General features: G+C 41.8%; 1 protein-coding gene across 1 annotated transcript; it reads right to left on the bottom strand.

Annotated features, from left to right (window-relative positions):
• Nucleotides 1-12,502: 12,502 nt before the first annotated feature.
• LOC133754816 (polyubiquitin) lies at nt 12,503-13,035 on the bottom strand. Its single transcript, XM_062185208.1, has one exon. The coding sequence runs from the start codon at nt 13,018-13,020 to the stop codon at nt 12,559-12,561; it is 462 nt and encodes a 153-aa protein (XP_062041192.1). The 5' UTR covers nt 13,021-13,035; the 3' UTR covers nt 12,503-12,558.
• Between the last annotated feature and the right edge of the window lie 3,061 nt (nt 13,036-16,096).

Raw genomic sequence — 16,096 nt, 5'->3', positions numbered from 1 at the left:
ACCCTACCCTGTCTCCTGCCCAGGCTCCCAACCTTCTTCCCTCCTTCATTATGATTTTACTTTTAATTTTTACAAGACATACTTTCAGTTTATGTTATAATCATGTTTGACCCTCTACAAAGTGAAGGATTCAAGAAATAGAAAGTAGAAGAAAACCACTGTTCCCCAAGAGTAAAGAAAATGTTATAAACAATAATCTCAAAATGCAAGTTTTGCTCCTACACATTACATCTTTTACACTCTGTATATTAGTAACATATATCAAGGAAAACATATGATATTTGTATTTTTTGAGACTCACTTATTTCACCAAGCATGATGGATTCCAGTTGCATCCATTTTATTGCAAAAGACAGACTTTCATTCTTTTTTGTGGCTGAGTAGTATTCCATAGTGCATAGATACCATATTTTTTGATCCAGTCATTACTTGATTGGCATCTGGTTTGATTCCATATCTTAGTTATTATGAATTGAGCTGTAATAAACATGGGCATACAGATAGCTTTAATATGCCAATTTAACTTCTTTTGGGTACATTCACAGTGTGGGATGGCTAGGTCATATTGTAGATATACTGTCAGATTTCAGAGGAACCCTATACTGCCTCTAGTAACGGTTGCACTAGTTTACATTCCCACCAAAAGTGTACTAGGGAACTTTTTCCCCTACATCCTCACCAGCATTTATTGCTTCATATTTTTTTGTATGAGAGCCATTCTAACTCTGGTAAGGTGTAACCTCATTGTGATTTTTATTTGCATTTCCTGGCCAAGAGCCAGGAGCTTCTTCTGAGTCTCCCACATGGGTGCAGGGGCCCAAGGACTTGGGCCATTTCTGCTGTTATCCCAGACCATAGCCGAGAGCTGCTTCAGAAGTGGAGCAGCCAGGACTTGAACTGGCACTCATATGGGATGCCAGCACTTCAAGTCAGATCTTTAACCTGCTGCGCCACAGATCGGTGCAGCCTCAGCCATTGCAGCCATCTGGGGAGTGATCCATCAGATGGAAGATCTCTCTGTTTCTACCTCTTTCTAACTTTGTCTTTCAAATAAATAAAATAAAGCTTAAAAAAAAGAATAACTAAAAAAACTGTATGGTTATCTCAATAGATGCAGAAACCATTTGATAAAATACAACACTCTCTCATGATGAATAAATAAACAGTTTTCATTCTTCTATTTGTTATTGTGATGTGTCATATTTGCTAATTTGCAAATGTTGAACCATTCCTGCATACCAGGGATACCAGTTGGTCCAAGTGAACAATCATATTTGGTTCATCTGTGATACTGGTTTATAATGCTCTTTGTTGTATATTTTTCTGGTTTTCGAATTAAGCTTATGCTGGTCTCATAGAAGCAGTATGGGAGAATTTCCTCCATCTCAGTTGTTTGAAATAGATTGAGAGGAATTGGAATTAGTTTTTCTGTAAAAGTTTGGTAGAGCTCAGGTGTAACCATCCAGTCCTGGGCTTTTTCTATGTGGGGAGGTTCTTTTTTCTTATTCAGTCTCCATCTTGGTTATTGTTTTGTTTAGGTTTTCAGTGCCTTCGTGCATCAATTTTTGGTAGTTTGTGCTTATCTAGGAATCAATCCATTTCTTCTATATTTGTTGGCATATAGTTTTTTTCATAATTTCTGATGAATTTTATTTCTGTGGTATCTAACATTTCCTTTTTTATTTCTGAATTTATTAATATGTGTCATCTCCACTTTTTTTAATTAGTTAGGCCTGTGGTGTATCAATTTTAATTTTTTCAAAAATAATTGCTCATTCCACTGATCTTTTGTTTCTTTTTTGTTTCAATTTTATTTCTTCTTTAATTTTAAGAATTTCTTTCCTCATACTAACTTAGGTTTTGAATGGATTGTTAGATCATTTGTTTGATCCCTTTCCAATTTTGAGGTAAGCACTAATTGCTATAAACTCAACTCTCAGAATTGCTTTTGGTGTATATCATAAGTTTTGATATGTATGTTGTCTTTTTCACTTCTTTCCTGTAATTTTTTATTTACATTTTATTTTTTCTATGACCCACAGTTCATTCAGGAGCAGCTGTTCAGACTCCATGTGCTTGCATGCTTTCTAGTTTCTTACATTCTTAATTTTCAGATTCATTCCATTGTGGTCAGAAAAGATACATGGTATGATTTCATTTTCTTTTAATTTGCTGAGATTTGCTTTATGGCCTAACATATGATCTGTCCTAGAAGGAGTTCCATGCACTTGTGATAAGAATGTGTATTCTGCAACTATGGGATGAAATGTTCTGTATATGTTATTTCTGTCATTTTGGTCCATAGTGTAGATTAGTTGTCTTTTTCAATTTTTCTTTATCTAGTTGTCCTGTGTATTGATGAAACTCTGATATTGCTGTCACCCATTACTATTGGATTGAAGTAAATGTCTCTTTAAGATCCATTAACCTTTGTTTTAAATAATCAGGCACTGGGGCTGGAACTGTGGCAAAGCAGGTTAAGCATTCCATATGGGCACTGGTTTGAGACCTCACTGTTCCACTTCTGATCCAGTTCTCTGCTGTGGCCTGGGAAAGCAGTAAAAGATGGCCAAAGTCCTTGGGCCCCTGCATCCATGTGGAGACCCAGAAGAAGCTCCTGCCTCCTGGCTTCTGATTGGCTCAGCTCTGGCCACTGGCCACTTGAAGAGTGAACCAGCAAATGAAAGACCCCCCCCCCCGTAGCTCTGCTTTTCAAATAAATAAATGAATCTTTAAAAAGATGAAAAGCAATCATGCACCTGGCATAGGGTACATATACATTTATCATAGTTACATCTTTCTGTTGTATTGATCTCTTCATTAATACAAAATGCCTTTCTTTGCTTGTTTAATAGTTTTTGCTTTAAAGTCTGTTTTGCATGATATTATCATGGCTAATATTTCTCTTTTTTACTTTTTGTTATCATAGAATATCATTTTCCATCCTTTAACTTTCAAAGTCTGTATGTATCTTTGTAGCAGAGATGTGTTTATTACAGGCAGTAAAAAATGGATCTTGTGTTAATACATCCAGCTAGTCTGTATCTTTTTTTTTTAATTTATCCATCCATTTGAAAGAGTTACACAGAGAGAGAAGGAGAGGCAGAGAGAGAGAGGTCTTCCATCTGCTGGTTCACTTCCCAGTTGGCTGCAATGGCTGGAGCTGTGCCAATCCAAACCCAGGGGCCAGGAGCTTCTTCAGGTCTTCCTCATGAGTGCAGCGGCGCAAGGACTTGGGCCATCTGCTACTGCTTTCTCAGGCCATAGCAGAGAGCTTGATTGGAAGTGGAGCAGCTGGAACTTGAACCAGTGCCCATATGGGATGTCGGCACTGCAGGCAGCAGCTTTACCTACTACACCACAGTGCCAGCCCCTTGATTTATTTTATTGTTTTTCTTTTGGGAACCTCATGGTTTTAAGATTGAGTTAATCTTACTCCTTATTGTGATGCATGCTCACCATTTATCTAGACCGTATATTTAACTACTGATGGTTTTTATTGGGCATAGCTAGTTTACAAAAGTCTCACACACTAACATGACATGCAAGAAGCTGTAGCTCATAATGATTATTAATACAGGACCGAGTTTCACCTGAAATATCAAATGAAGCTAAGTTAGTTTCTCCAGACTCCTTCACTCTGTATCTTGCTGTCACTTGCTGCTATTCAGGGGTATTAGATTGTGGCCTGTATGTTCCTGCTATTTTTCTGTGCAAGGGTAGAGGAGTCAGCCCTGTATCATGAGAACATTACTCTTTATCTCTAAATGGATTTAAGCAGGCAACACTCAGGCTGTGTGCTTCAGTGTGGCACTATATAATAGCAGATGCATAATAATTGTATAAAATATTTCTTTTTAAAAAATATTTATTTGAAATTCACATTTACACTGAAAGAGGAAAGACCAAAAAAAAAAGAGAGAGAGAGGTCTTCCATCCACTGGTTCACTCCCCAACTGGCCACAATGAACCAAAGCTGCACTAATCTGAACCCAGGAGCCAGGAGCTTCTTCCAGGTCTCCCATGTGGATGCAGTGGCCCAAGGACTTGGAGCATCTTCTACTGCTTTCCCAGGCCACAGCAGAGAGCTGGATCAGAAGTGGAGCAGCTGGGTCTCAAATCAGTGCCCATATGGGGTGCTGGCACTGCAGGTGGTGGCTTTACTCGCTATGCCACAGTGCCAGCCCCTATATTTTATAAGAAATTATTTCAAAAGGGCAATACACATTATCATTTAATTTTACAACCATGAAATTTTGAGTGCTTTTATATAAAGCTTAGTTAAAGAACTAAAAATCATTAGGATTATAGAATGTATGCATGTTAATTCCACCGAAGAGAAAAATCTACCCAACCTGGATCTCCAGGTTCAAATTTTTCAAACTGAAGTTATAATCAGAGGATATCACTACTCCTAATCTAGGTAATACTAGTGAGCAAAAATACAGTGTCTTCAATGGCAAAGGCTCCCACCTTTCAGTATTATGCCAAACTTATTAAAGAACATGATACTGGCATTTTTACAATGATGAAGTAATAAAATTATTAGGGCAATTTATCAGGTTTATAATGCATATCAAGAAAAAGTGCTGGCAGGGTGTGCAGGTAAAGAGCACAGTGTGCAAATTGTTGAATATTGTCAGGCAGAAGTGAGAAAATTGAGACAAATCATGCTGGGTAAAAATACACAGGAACAAAAAGATTTCAGCAGGCAATATTAAGCAGAAAGGCACCACATAGAAGTATGGAATCATTGTTTATTTAATGGATGCCCTATTCTGGGTTCACAGCTGGGAGGTAGAAATACACTTGGAGATGCAGATGTCCTTGATCCTCTTCATGATGACTTTTAGCCAATCAAGACAGTATTATCAGCCATTCTCACATGGAAGCAAGTGTCTTTATGCCTTGACCTCAGCTGTGGGCTCTTTCAGTTATGCTTTCTCCACTGCTGGACTTAAGTATCCTACAAGTGGAGCAGATTTTCCTCCCCAGCAGAGCAGCTGGGGACAATAGTGGAGAATCAGATGTCAATGATTGTGAAAATGTAATTGACCCTACAGAGCCCTCTAGTGGTGAATAGTCACATTCAAATGATTTTCACCCATGATACATCCCATTGAGGACCCCAGTAATGCTCAGACCTCCCAGAGTTAATTAAACCAAAGATGCTCTCCAGTTAGCACACCTTCTCTCACTTGTTATTGAGAGAGGCACTTGAGGACTTAATCTAGGAGTTTCCTTGCCAGATGCTTTGACCCTCAAGAGGAGAGTTCTTGCACACAGTAATCATAAGCCTCTCTCCCTGGTCCATGTCCTTGGATGCAATGTGCAAGTTTCATGACACAGAAAAATAAGAAAGAAAGGAAGGAAGGAAGGAAGGAAGGTAGGTAGGACGGAAGGAAGGAAGGAAGGAAGGAAGAAGGAAAAGAAGGAAGGAAGGAAAAGAAGAAAGGAAGGAAGGAAGGAAGGAAGGAAGGAAGGAAGGAAGGAAGGAAGGAAGGAAGGAAGGAGAAAGAAAAGAAAATTGCATTCTGGCGCAACTCATGGGTTTACTGTAAATTTAGGTAAAGTGGGGGCCGGTGCTGTGCCATAGTCATTAAGCCTCTGCCTGTGGCACTGGTATCCCATACAGGTGCCGATTCATGCCTTGGCTGCTCCATTTCCAATCCAGCTCTGTGCTAATGACCTGGGAAAGCAGTGGAAGATGGTGCAAGTGCTTGGACCCCTGTACCCATGTGTGAAGAAGCTCCTGGCTTTGAGTTGGTCAAGCTCTGGCCATAATGTCCATTTGGGGAGTGAACTAGCAAATGGAAGACCTCTCTTGGTCTCTCCCCTTGTCTGTCTGTGCCTGCTTGTCAAATAAATAAGTAAATATTTTTAAAAATTAGACAAAGTGAAATTTGTGTAATTTCTGTTCTATAAGTAAATCAGAAATTAGAGACTAAGCATAATTGGTTTTCGAATTTCCTATACATCAAAAATTATCTCTTGCAGTATCACGCAGTAAAATTTACTTTTTCAAAGAGGAACAAGTTTAACAAGAGCCTTCAGGCCGGCACTGTGGCTTAACAGGCTAATCCTCCGCCTTGCGGCACCAGCACACTGGGTTCTAGTCCCGGTTGGGGCCCCGGATTCTATCCCGGTTGCCCCTCTTCCAGGCCAGCTCTCTGCTATGGCCCAGGAAGGCAGTGGAGGATGGCCCAAGTCCTTGGGCCCTGCACCGCATGGGAGACCAGGAGAAGCACCTGTCTCCTGGCTTCGGATCAGCACGATGCGCCAGCCGCAGTGGCCATTGGAGGGTGAACCAATGGCAAAAAGGAAGACCTTTCTCTCTGTGTCTCTCTCTCACTTTCCACTCTGCCTGTCAAAAAAAACAAAAACAAGAACCTTCAAAGAACTTTCTATGATAAGCCAAATTCACTGTTCCCAGAAAAAAATTTATAAATTTTAGGAAGGCTGATTAGAATAAATCAGATATGCCTTCTCCTAGCCACATGACTTTGTGAGATTAAGAGAGTACTTTGTTTCAACTTTTTCTACTGATGAATATTGTCACTTGAAATTTTTTCTTTAAAACTAAATACTAATTACCAGTAATCAGTCATCCAAATAAGTACATGATAATATACATTAATTATTTTTTATTCAGCACATCATAGTGACAAATGTAGAGTAGCAGCACATTTATAGTCTGTTCTGGACTCTTTATTAAAAATAATTGTTTCATTTTTTCTTGAATATATTCTGCTTTCTTGGTTTCTTTTTTTTAAAAAAAGATTTATTTATTTACTTACCTGAAAGTCAGACTTACAGAGGAGGGAAAGGGGGAGATAGGGAAAGAGAGAGAGAGAGAGAGGGAGATCTTCCACCTGCTGGTTCACTCCCCAAATGACTACCATTGCTGGGATTGGGCCAGGCAAAAACCAGGAGCATGGAAATCCAATGGTTCTTCCATATAGGTGGGAAGTGCCCAAGAACTTCAGCAATGTTCTGCTGCTTTCCTAGGCACATTAGTAGGAACTGGATCAGAACTGGGACTGGAACCTGAGTTCATCTGAGATGTCAGCATTGTGAGCAGCTGCTTAATCTGCACCAAATGCTGGCCCCTGTTCTTGATTCTTAAAGGAAGGACACGGTAATGTCTAGCTGAAGAGAGATATGTACCAGACTTGAGTTTTACTGTGGACAGATGACAGACACTGTAGATTTAGCTGAGTTTATGCCCAAGGGGTAGGACTCATTTAAGTTTCTTTTTTTAAAGATGTATTTTATTTACTTGAAAGACAGTGTTACAGAGAGAGGTAGAGCCAGAGCGAGAGCAAAAGTGAGAGTGAGAGCGAGAGTGAGAGCGAGAGAGAGAGAGAAGATGTCTTCCTTTCCACTGGTTCTCTCCCCGATGACTGCAATGGCCAGAGCTGAGCTGATCCAAGCCAGGACCCAGGAGCCAGGAGCCAGGAGCCAGGAGCCAGGAGCCAGGAGCTTCTTCCAGGTGTCCCATATGAGTGCAGGGGCCCAAGGACTTGGGCCATCTTCCACTGCTTTCCCAGGCCATAGCAGAGAGCTGGGTCGGAAGAGGAGCAGCCAGGATTCTAACTGGTGCCCATAAGGGATGCCAGTGCTGCAGGCTAGGGTTTTAACCTGTTGCATCATAGCACTGCCCCCCATTTAGATCGTCTAACAAATGCTGGTGTTAGCTTGACTTATAAATAAAGACAATTAATAAATTGCACAATAACCTTGGTAAATAATAGAGATATCTTTTATTTAGAAGGAGACTTTTAAAAGTAATTACATAAAGAATATAAGGAGGGGCTAGCATTTTTTTTTTTGACAGGCAGAGTGGACAGTGAGAGAGACAGAGAGAAAGGTCTTCCTTTTCCATTGGTTCACCCCTCAATGGCCGCTGCAGCTGGTGCACTGTGCTGATCCAAAACCAGGAACCAGGTGCTTCTCCTGGTCTGCCATGTGGGTGCAGGGCCCAAGCACTTGGGCCATCCTCCACTGCAATCCTGGGCCACAGCAGAGAGCTGGACAGGAAGAGGGGCAACCAGGACAGAATCCGGCACCCTGACCGGGACTAGAACCCAGTGTGCCAGCGCCGCAAGTGGAGGATTAGCTTATTGAGCCATGGCATCAGCCAAGTATGGGCTAGCATTTAAGCCACCATTTGTGAGAATGAAATCCTATGTGAGTGCCAGTTCAGGTTCTGGCTGCTACACTTCTGATCCACCTCCCTGATAATTTCAAAAAAACCAGTAAATCTTATTTTAAAAGAACTTAGGGTCCAGCACTGTGGCATAGAGGGCTAAGGCTCTGCCTATAGTGCCAGTTCAAGGTCCAGCTGTTCTTCTTCCAATCCAGCTCTCTGTTTTGGCCTGAGAAAGCAGTCAAAGATGGCCCAAATGCTTGGGCTCCTGCACCCATGTGGGGGAGAAGAGTGAAGCTCCAGGCTTCTAGCTTCTGGCTTCAGATTGACCCAGCTCAGTCTGTTGTGGCTATTTGGAAGTAAACCAGTGGATAGATCTTTCTCTCTGTCTCTCCCTGTGTCTGTAACTCTACCTCTCAAATGAAATAATAAAATCTTTTTTATAAAAAAAATGTTTAGCGTCACATTTGGAACTTTTAGTAATTTTTGATGGGTTGAGAGGAAATTTATAACGTTTGTGATACAACTGAGAGCCTTCTGATTCCTAGCATGTAAGAAGAGGATAGTGAGCAGACAACTGGTAGACAAGACCTAACAGGGTACAACCCATGGCATTGTCTTTCTGAAGACCACAGTAAGTCCTATGGTCCCTGTTCACAGGTCAGTGGGAAACCATCCACACAGTTGAAAGAGGAGTGTGACTTGATGAGATTTTTGTTTGTAAAATGGCCTTTTAATTAAGTACTGAAGAACATCTCCAGAGAAAACATAGAAGAGTACTGCTGAATGGTAAATCTTCATTAGTAGTATCAAGACTTGATGAAAGAAATGGCACCTTTATGGGAAATGTAACTCAGGGAAGGGAGATAAGAACTAGTGAATCTTTTCTCCTAGGATGGTACTTACACCAACTGTAAATATTGGGGCTCTAATTTGGTGTGTTGAAGAGGATTCCACTAGGATCTGGAATAACCTGAGCATCAGAACACATAATTTCAGACTATAATACCTTTAACAAGGTAAGAATCTATGAACTCATAATGATACAGTACATAATAACACACTAACTAGGACAGAAGAGTGAGCCCTTAGCTTTGAGCTAGATCAAAATATGAACAGAGAAACAATATTGGGCATTAAAACAGCAGCATTTCATATAGTGTTGATAATTAAAAATAATGAATATCAAAGGTACTGGATGAAAATTTGATAGGAAATAGGTTACTATTGTAATATTAGAATATTTTTAATAAAAGTCCACACATTCCAAAAAGGAATAAAAATTTGTATATAGCACAGCATATATGAATGCTGTGGTACAGCATGTTTTGCCACTGCCTGCCACACCAGCATTCTACATGAGAGTGCGGTGGTGCTGCTTCAAGTCCCAGCTTCTCTGCTATTGATCAAGCACAATGTGAATGCACCTGGGAAGGCTTCAGAACATGGTCCAAGTCCTTGGGCCCTGCCAGCCATGTGGAAGACCAGGAAACAGTCATTTACCCTAGCTTCAGCTTGACAAAGAACTTAACATTGCAACTCTTTTGGAAATGAACCAGCAGACATAGAGATAGATAGATAGATAGATAGATAGATAGATAGATAGATAGATAGACAGATAGATATAGAGAGAGACAGAGGGGGAGAAAGAGAGAGAGAGAGAGAGGGAGATGGGGGGGTAGAGAGAGAGAGATCCAGCTCTCTGCTATGGCCTGGGAAACCAGTAGAAGATGGCCCAAGTGCTTGGACTTCTGCACCCGCATGGGAGACCTGGAAGAAGCTCTTGGATTCTGGCTTTGGATCGATGCAGCTCTGGCTGTTGTGGCTAATTGGGAGTCAACCAGCAGATGGAAAACCTTCTCTTTCTCTCTCTCTGCCTCTCCTTCTCTCTTTGTGTAACTCTGACTTTCAAATAAATAAATAAATCATTTTAAAAGATATAGATGTAGATGTAGATATAGATATAGTTCCCTCTCTCATTGTCATTCTGCCTTCAAAATAAATAAATAAATCCTTGAAAGGTTGTATGTGAATCAATATGGCAGAAATTCACTAAATACCAAGTTGATAGCATCCATCATAGAGCAGATGGGAGACTAAGGAGAGTCCAGCATCAGACCAGGGTGTTTCTGATGAGAATTCAGGGCCCACATTTTCTCAGAAAGCAACACTGGACAGATCCAGCTTAAGTCATCTCTGCTCTTGATATCTATTAAGGGTTATATATTAGGGAAGTGTCAAGGAGAATTCCAGAAAAATAACATTGAATCACAATGGGAGAAAAGATATTTTAACACAGTTGGAAAATGATATGATAGTTCTGTGGATTGGGCTATAATGTTGAATTAATGTTGGTTTCCTAAATTGGGGTTCATATGCTTTTTATCAGGGGATCACCCTATAGTTAGCAGAAACATCGTGGGTCAGGGGAAAAAGTGCTAACAGGATAATAACGCATTCTCAATGAATGGGACTCACTCATGGTATTTCTGTAAGTTTGAAATAATTTCAAAATAAACTCTTAAAATGACCAAATTTTAAGATGACAATATACATATCATGTTAGTAAAACAGGGACAGCATCAAATACTATAAAGGATAAAATTTACCCAATTCCCATTAGGCCAAAGTTATAAAACTGGACCCCTCTAAACATGTACATGCCTGTATGGAGACTGCAGAAATAATACAATAATATTCACAATGTTTCCTGTTCTGAATACATTTGTGATAGTTTTGAAACAGCTTGATGTTTTTATTTTAAAGATTTTGAAAACTTTGTTGCTCTTTAAAAATAATTATTTTATTTTTGTATTTGAAAAGAAGAGTTGCAGGTGTATCTCAAATCTGTTGGTTTGCTTCCCAACTTTATGCCACAGCTGGGGCAGGAGCAAGCCCAAACCAGCAACCTGAAACACAATCTGGGTCTCTACAAGGGTGGCACGAACTCAACTCCTTTAACCCTCATCACCGTCTCTCAGAATGCACACCAACATGAAGCTGGGACCAGAAGCAGACCTGGGACTTTTCCCAGGCTCTCTGACATGGGATGCAGGCATCCCAAGCAGTGGTCCAACCACTATGTCAAATGGTCACGCCTTCATTTTTAAATCAATTTTTTATTTGAAAGAGACTGAGAAAGACAAGCAGCAGAAATCACTCATCTGTTGGCTTGCTACACAATGCCCATTACAATCAGGACTCAATTAAATGAAAGACAGGAGCCAGGTGCTTCATCCAGGTCTTCCATATGGTTGTCATGGAACCAAGTATTTGGGCCAATATCCACTGCCTTCTCCACAGACTAGCAAGAATCTAGAATGGAAGAGGAGTTACCAGGACTCAAACCTGCACTCCAGTATGAGATGCCAATGTCAGAAGAGCAGCTTGACCTATTGAATCACATGCTAGTTTCTGCATCAATTGAAACCGGTGCACTCACCCTACCCTGTATATATTCAAAGAATGCAAAGCCCGGCCAGCGCCGTGGCTTAACAGGCTAATCCTCTGCCTTGCAGCACCAGCACACTGGGTTCTAGTCCTGGTTGGAGCGCCGGATTCTGTCCCGGTTGCACCTCTTCCAGGCCAGCTCTCTGCTATGGCCCAGGAAGGCAGTGGAGTATGTCCCAAGTCCTTGGGCCCTGCACCCGCATGGGAGACCAGGAGAAGCACCTGGCTCCTGGCTTCAGATCAGTGAGATGCGCCGGCCGCAGCGGCCATTGGAGGGTGAACCAACAGCAAAAAAGGAAGACCTTTCTCTCTGTCTCTCTCTCACTATCCACTCTGCCTGTCAAAAAAAAAAAAAAAAAGCTGGACATCCCCTCCCTTTCCTTATTATAAAAGCCTCAGTGCAGCTTCACCTCAGCAGAACCATGGTTCAGTTTTAACTGAGAGAACACAGCAGCTCTGATTAGTACAGTGATATGCTTTTTGGCATTTTGGACACTTTTTAAAAGATTTATTTATTTATTTGAAAGTCAGAGTTATATAGAGAAAGGAGAGATAAGAGAGAAAGAGGTCTTCCATCCACTGGTTGACTCCTCAGATGGCTGCAATGGCCAGAGCTGTGCCAATCCAAAGTCAGGAGCCAGGAGCTTCTTCTGGGTCTCCCACACAGGTGCAGGGGCCCAAGGACTTGGGCCATCTTCTACTGCTTTCCCAGGCCATAGCAGAGAGCTGATCTCTAAGCCACAGATCCAGACCCTGGACACTTTTTTGAAGGTTGAGTAACTGATTTTGGCAATGACAGAAAGTTTCTTTTACAATGACTTTGATGGGGCTGGTGCTGTAGCATAACAGTTAAAGCTGCTGCCTGGAGTGCCAGCATCCCATAATGTGAGACACACAGGAATGCAAGAACTTTATTGAAAGAAAAGTGCAGTGATATTTGTTAAAGCTTGAGAGGGAACTTAGACACCTCCCCTCAGACGCAGGACCAAGTGCAGGGTGGACTCCTTCTGGATGTTGTAGTCGGACAGAGTGCGGCCATCTTCCAGCTGCTTGCCGGCAAAAATCAGCCTCTGCTGGTCAGGGGGGATGCCCTCCTTGTCCTGGATCTTTGCCTTGACGTTCTCGATGGTGTCACTGGGCTCCACCTCGAGGGTGATGGTCTTGCCGGTCAGGGTCTTCACGAAGATCTGCATGCCACCTCTGAGGCGCAGCACCAGGTGCAGGGTGGACTCCTTCTGGATGTTGTAGTCGGACAGAGTGCGGCCATCTTCCAGCTGCTTGCCGGCAAAAATCAGCCTCTGCTGGTCGGGAGGGATGCCCTCCTTGTCCTGGATCTTCGCCTTGACGTTCTCGATGGTGTCACTGGGCTCCACCTCGAGGGTGATGGTCTTGCCGGTCAGGGTCTTCACGAAGATCTGCATGCCACCTCTGAGGCACAGCACTCAGCTGCCCCACTTCCAATCCAGCTCTCTGCTATGGCCTGTCTGCCACTGCTTCTCTATAACTCTGCCTTTCAAGTAAATAAATAAATGTCTTTTATAAATAAAAGAAAAAAGAAATAATAAAATGACCTTGCTTCCCACAGCCAAAGTATTTTATTTTAGCAGGATGTTTAAGGGCAGCAGCCAGTAAATTAGTTTTGTAAGTCTCAGTCTGTACTGTTTGAAGGAATTTAATCATTTCTGCCATCGTAGTTTCAGGTTTTGGAGACAACAGCTTTTAAAACATTTTTTAACCCTGATTTGCATTTTTCATAAGCTATTTGTTTTAGTAATACTTTGCCACTTCCTGATTATCTACCTGATGTCCAATAGCTTTTTCTAGCCTATCCACAAAGGACATATAGCCCTCAGTCAGCCTCTGATGGGCTGAAGGAAAGGAAGTGGACAGGTCTTTAACATCAAGAATCTTTTTCCATGCTTTTAATTAATGTTAGAAATTTTGACATAAGCCTTCCTTCAAGGATAAGCAACTTGTTGACCAAGATCTGAATACACTCCCTCTCTTAGCAACTGCTCAAAATTGGTAGAGACATTGTTATTTAGTTAATCTATGTCTTGTACAGAAGGCCAGTCTCTATTCCTGAGCTCAAACAGTGTACTGGGCTAGAGTAAACAAGATTTTTAACTAAAGTTTTCCAGTTCCATGGCACCAACTCACATCCTTCTCCAATTCCCTCCAGTATGCCCACTGTACAAGAACTCTGTATCTTGTACTCCATTAAGCCCTTTTTTAGCCCTCTGTAAACATTATAAGGAAGATGTTCATGCCAGGGAGCTTTATTTTTGGGTCAAGCTACAGGACACTGGTGATTCCCCCTTGCTCCTTGGCTTGCTGAAGCGTACCTTTACGGGGCTTTAAACAATGGCACCACAGCACTGACCCCTCTGATTACTTTAAATACTTCATCTATTGGAATATTACAGTATTTGTCCTTGGGGGACTGATATTTGTGGCTAATTTCACTTAGGAAAATAACCTCACTGTTCATCCATGTCACAGGATTTTCTTTTCTCTGTGCCTGCATAACTTTCCACTGTGAGTGCAGGCCACACTAGAAGTCTTGGCTACAGTGAATTATGCTGTGGCAAATAGTGTTAATACCTTATTTATATTGAACTTTAAATAACTCTAGATATATAATCAGAACTGAGATTATCAGATCATATAAAAATTTTATTTTCAATGTAATGAAGAACAAACTGTTTTCTGTGGTGGTTGCATCATTTTACGTTACCACCAACACTGCACATGTAGCTGAAAATCTTTATATCTTCTCAAATTATGCACTTGGAGTTTGTTTGTGTGTTTGTTTTTAAAGAACAGGAGTGGGAGGTCATATTGGCCATTACTGAAGATCCCTCTGCACTTGCACTCAAGGTGAGTCAGCATTGGGCTTCATTGTCAGTGTGGTGAAATTGCCCATCACCCAGGGAGAAGTGTATGACTCTGTTAAGTACATTTTCAACTTCCTGCAGTGGTTCTAAAGCCAGGTCTGGAGGTATCATAACCCCATCTGGCTATCAATACTCTTTCTGTTCCAGGTAACTTTCTGTTAGCAAGGTGGAGCAGAGATTTCTGTGTGAACATTTCTCTAGCTTAGGATTCACATAAAACATGAGTGCCAGCACAACATTCCTCTTCCCATTCTGCCGTCATGACCTAGATTGCAGACCTAACAGGCTGACCCAGATTTTAATTCTTCCAATAAATTGTTCCTAGATGGGACAGGACAGCCTACATGAGGCTCCCAAAAATACTCACAAAAGGGGAAGTAGTGTTGCAATGCCCAAGTGGGATCAGAGTGGTGACCTTGCCTAGAGTTTCCTTCTTTGGGACAACCCATGTCACCATGGGATCCTTCCTGCCTGAATGCCCGAGGTATCAATAGCAAGAGCTGAGTCAATATCTCAGTTATAAAGTATTCACTTCCAGGATTTCTTGAGTCTGGGCTCCTGGAAAGTCAGGACAAAGCAGCAGAACAGATGGCTTTCTCTCTCTAGTGGGGCTTCAGCAAAGAAAGCTTAGACACCCTGAGTTCCAGGTCCTATTGTAGACTTTCCTCAAGAAATTGATTTCATTTCTTGGGATCCTCTTTCATGGGATTCCTCAGCAGAAAAGACCTCTCCAAAGTGTCATCCTCCATCTGCCTCATGCCATGTCCATAATCACACACATATATGCCACATAGCCCAATCTGAAAACCCCAGGGAGTTTCCAGGTATAATCCGAACCCAGCTTTGCAGAGACAAACTGAGATCCAGGAGGGTTCCCTCTACCCTCTCAGTTATGTGACCCTGAAATATCACTGTACCTCCTAAAGACTCCATAGTCTGGGCAATGGCAAGTAGAATGGCAGTTACTGGGAGTTGGTGGTGGTGGAATTGTAAAACTTTCATTCAATGGGTAGAGAGTTTCAGTCTCATAAGGAAAAACAGTTCTGAATATTCGTCCCATAACAATGTGCATGTACTCAACCGAACACTTAGAAATGCTCAAGATGATAAAATTCATCAACTATATTTTGTTTTGTCAGGACCACAATAACAGTACAATTTAAAAATAGTCAAATGGGAGCTAGAGCTGTGGCACAGCAGGTTAAAACCCTGGCCTGCAATGTCAGCACCCAACAAGGGTGCCGGTTCAAGTCTTGGGTGCTCCACTTCCCATCCAACTCTCTGCTAATGTACCTGGGAATGCAGAGGAAGATGGCCCAAATACTTGTGCCCCTGCACCCACATGGGGGACCTGGAAGAAACTCCTGGCTCTTGGATTCAGATTGGCTCAGCTCAGCCCTTTGTGAACATTTGGGGAGTGAACCAGCAGATGAAGATCTCTCTCTGTCTCTACCTGTATTTCTCTAACTCTGCCTTTCAAATAAACAACACAGATCTTAAAAAAAAAAAGTTGGGGCCGGTGCCATGGCTCAATAGGCTAATCCTCTGTCTTGTGGCACAAGCACACTGGGTTCTAGTCCCGGTTGGGGCGCCGGATTCT

This window comes from Lepus europaeus, unplaced genomic scaffold (genome assembly GCF_033115175.1).
Source record: "Lepus europaeus isolate LE1 unplaced genomic scaffold, mLepTim1.pri SCAFFOLD_29, whole genome shotgun sequence".
Taxonomy (NCBI): Eukaryota; Metazoa; Chordata; class Mammalia; order Lagomorpha; family Leporidae; genus Lepus; species Lepus europaeus.
Note: the sequence above shows the minus strand (reverse complement) of the source record. Positions and strands in the feature narration are given on the sequence as shown.

What these genes read in the sequence shown, in the direction of transcription:
- LOC133754816 (XM_062185208.1), bottom strand. Translation starts at nt 13,020, where the DNA reads ATGCAGATCTTCGTGAAGACCCTGACCGGCAAGACCATCACCCTCGAG.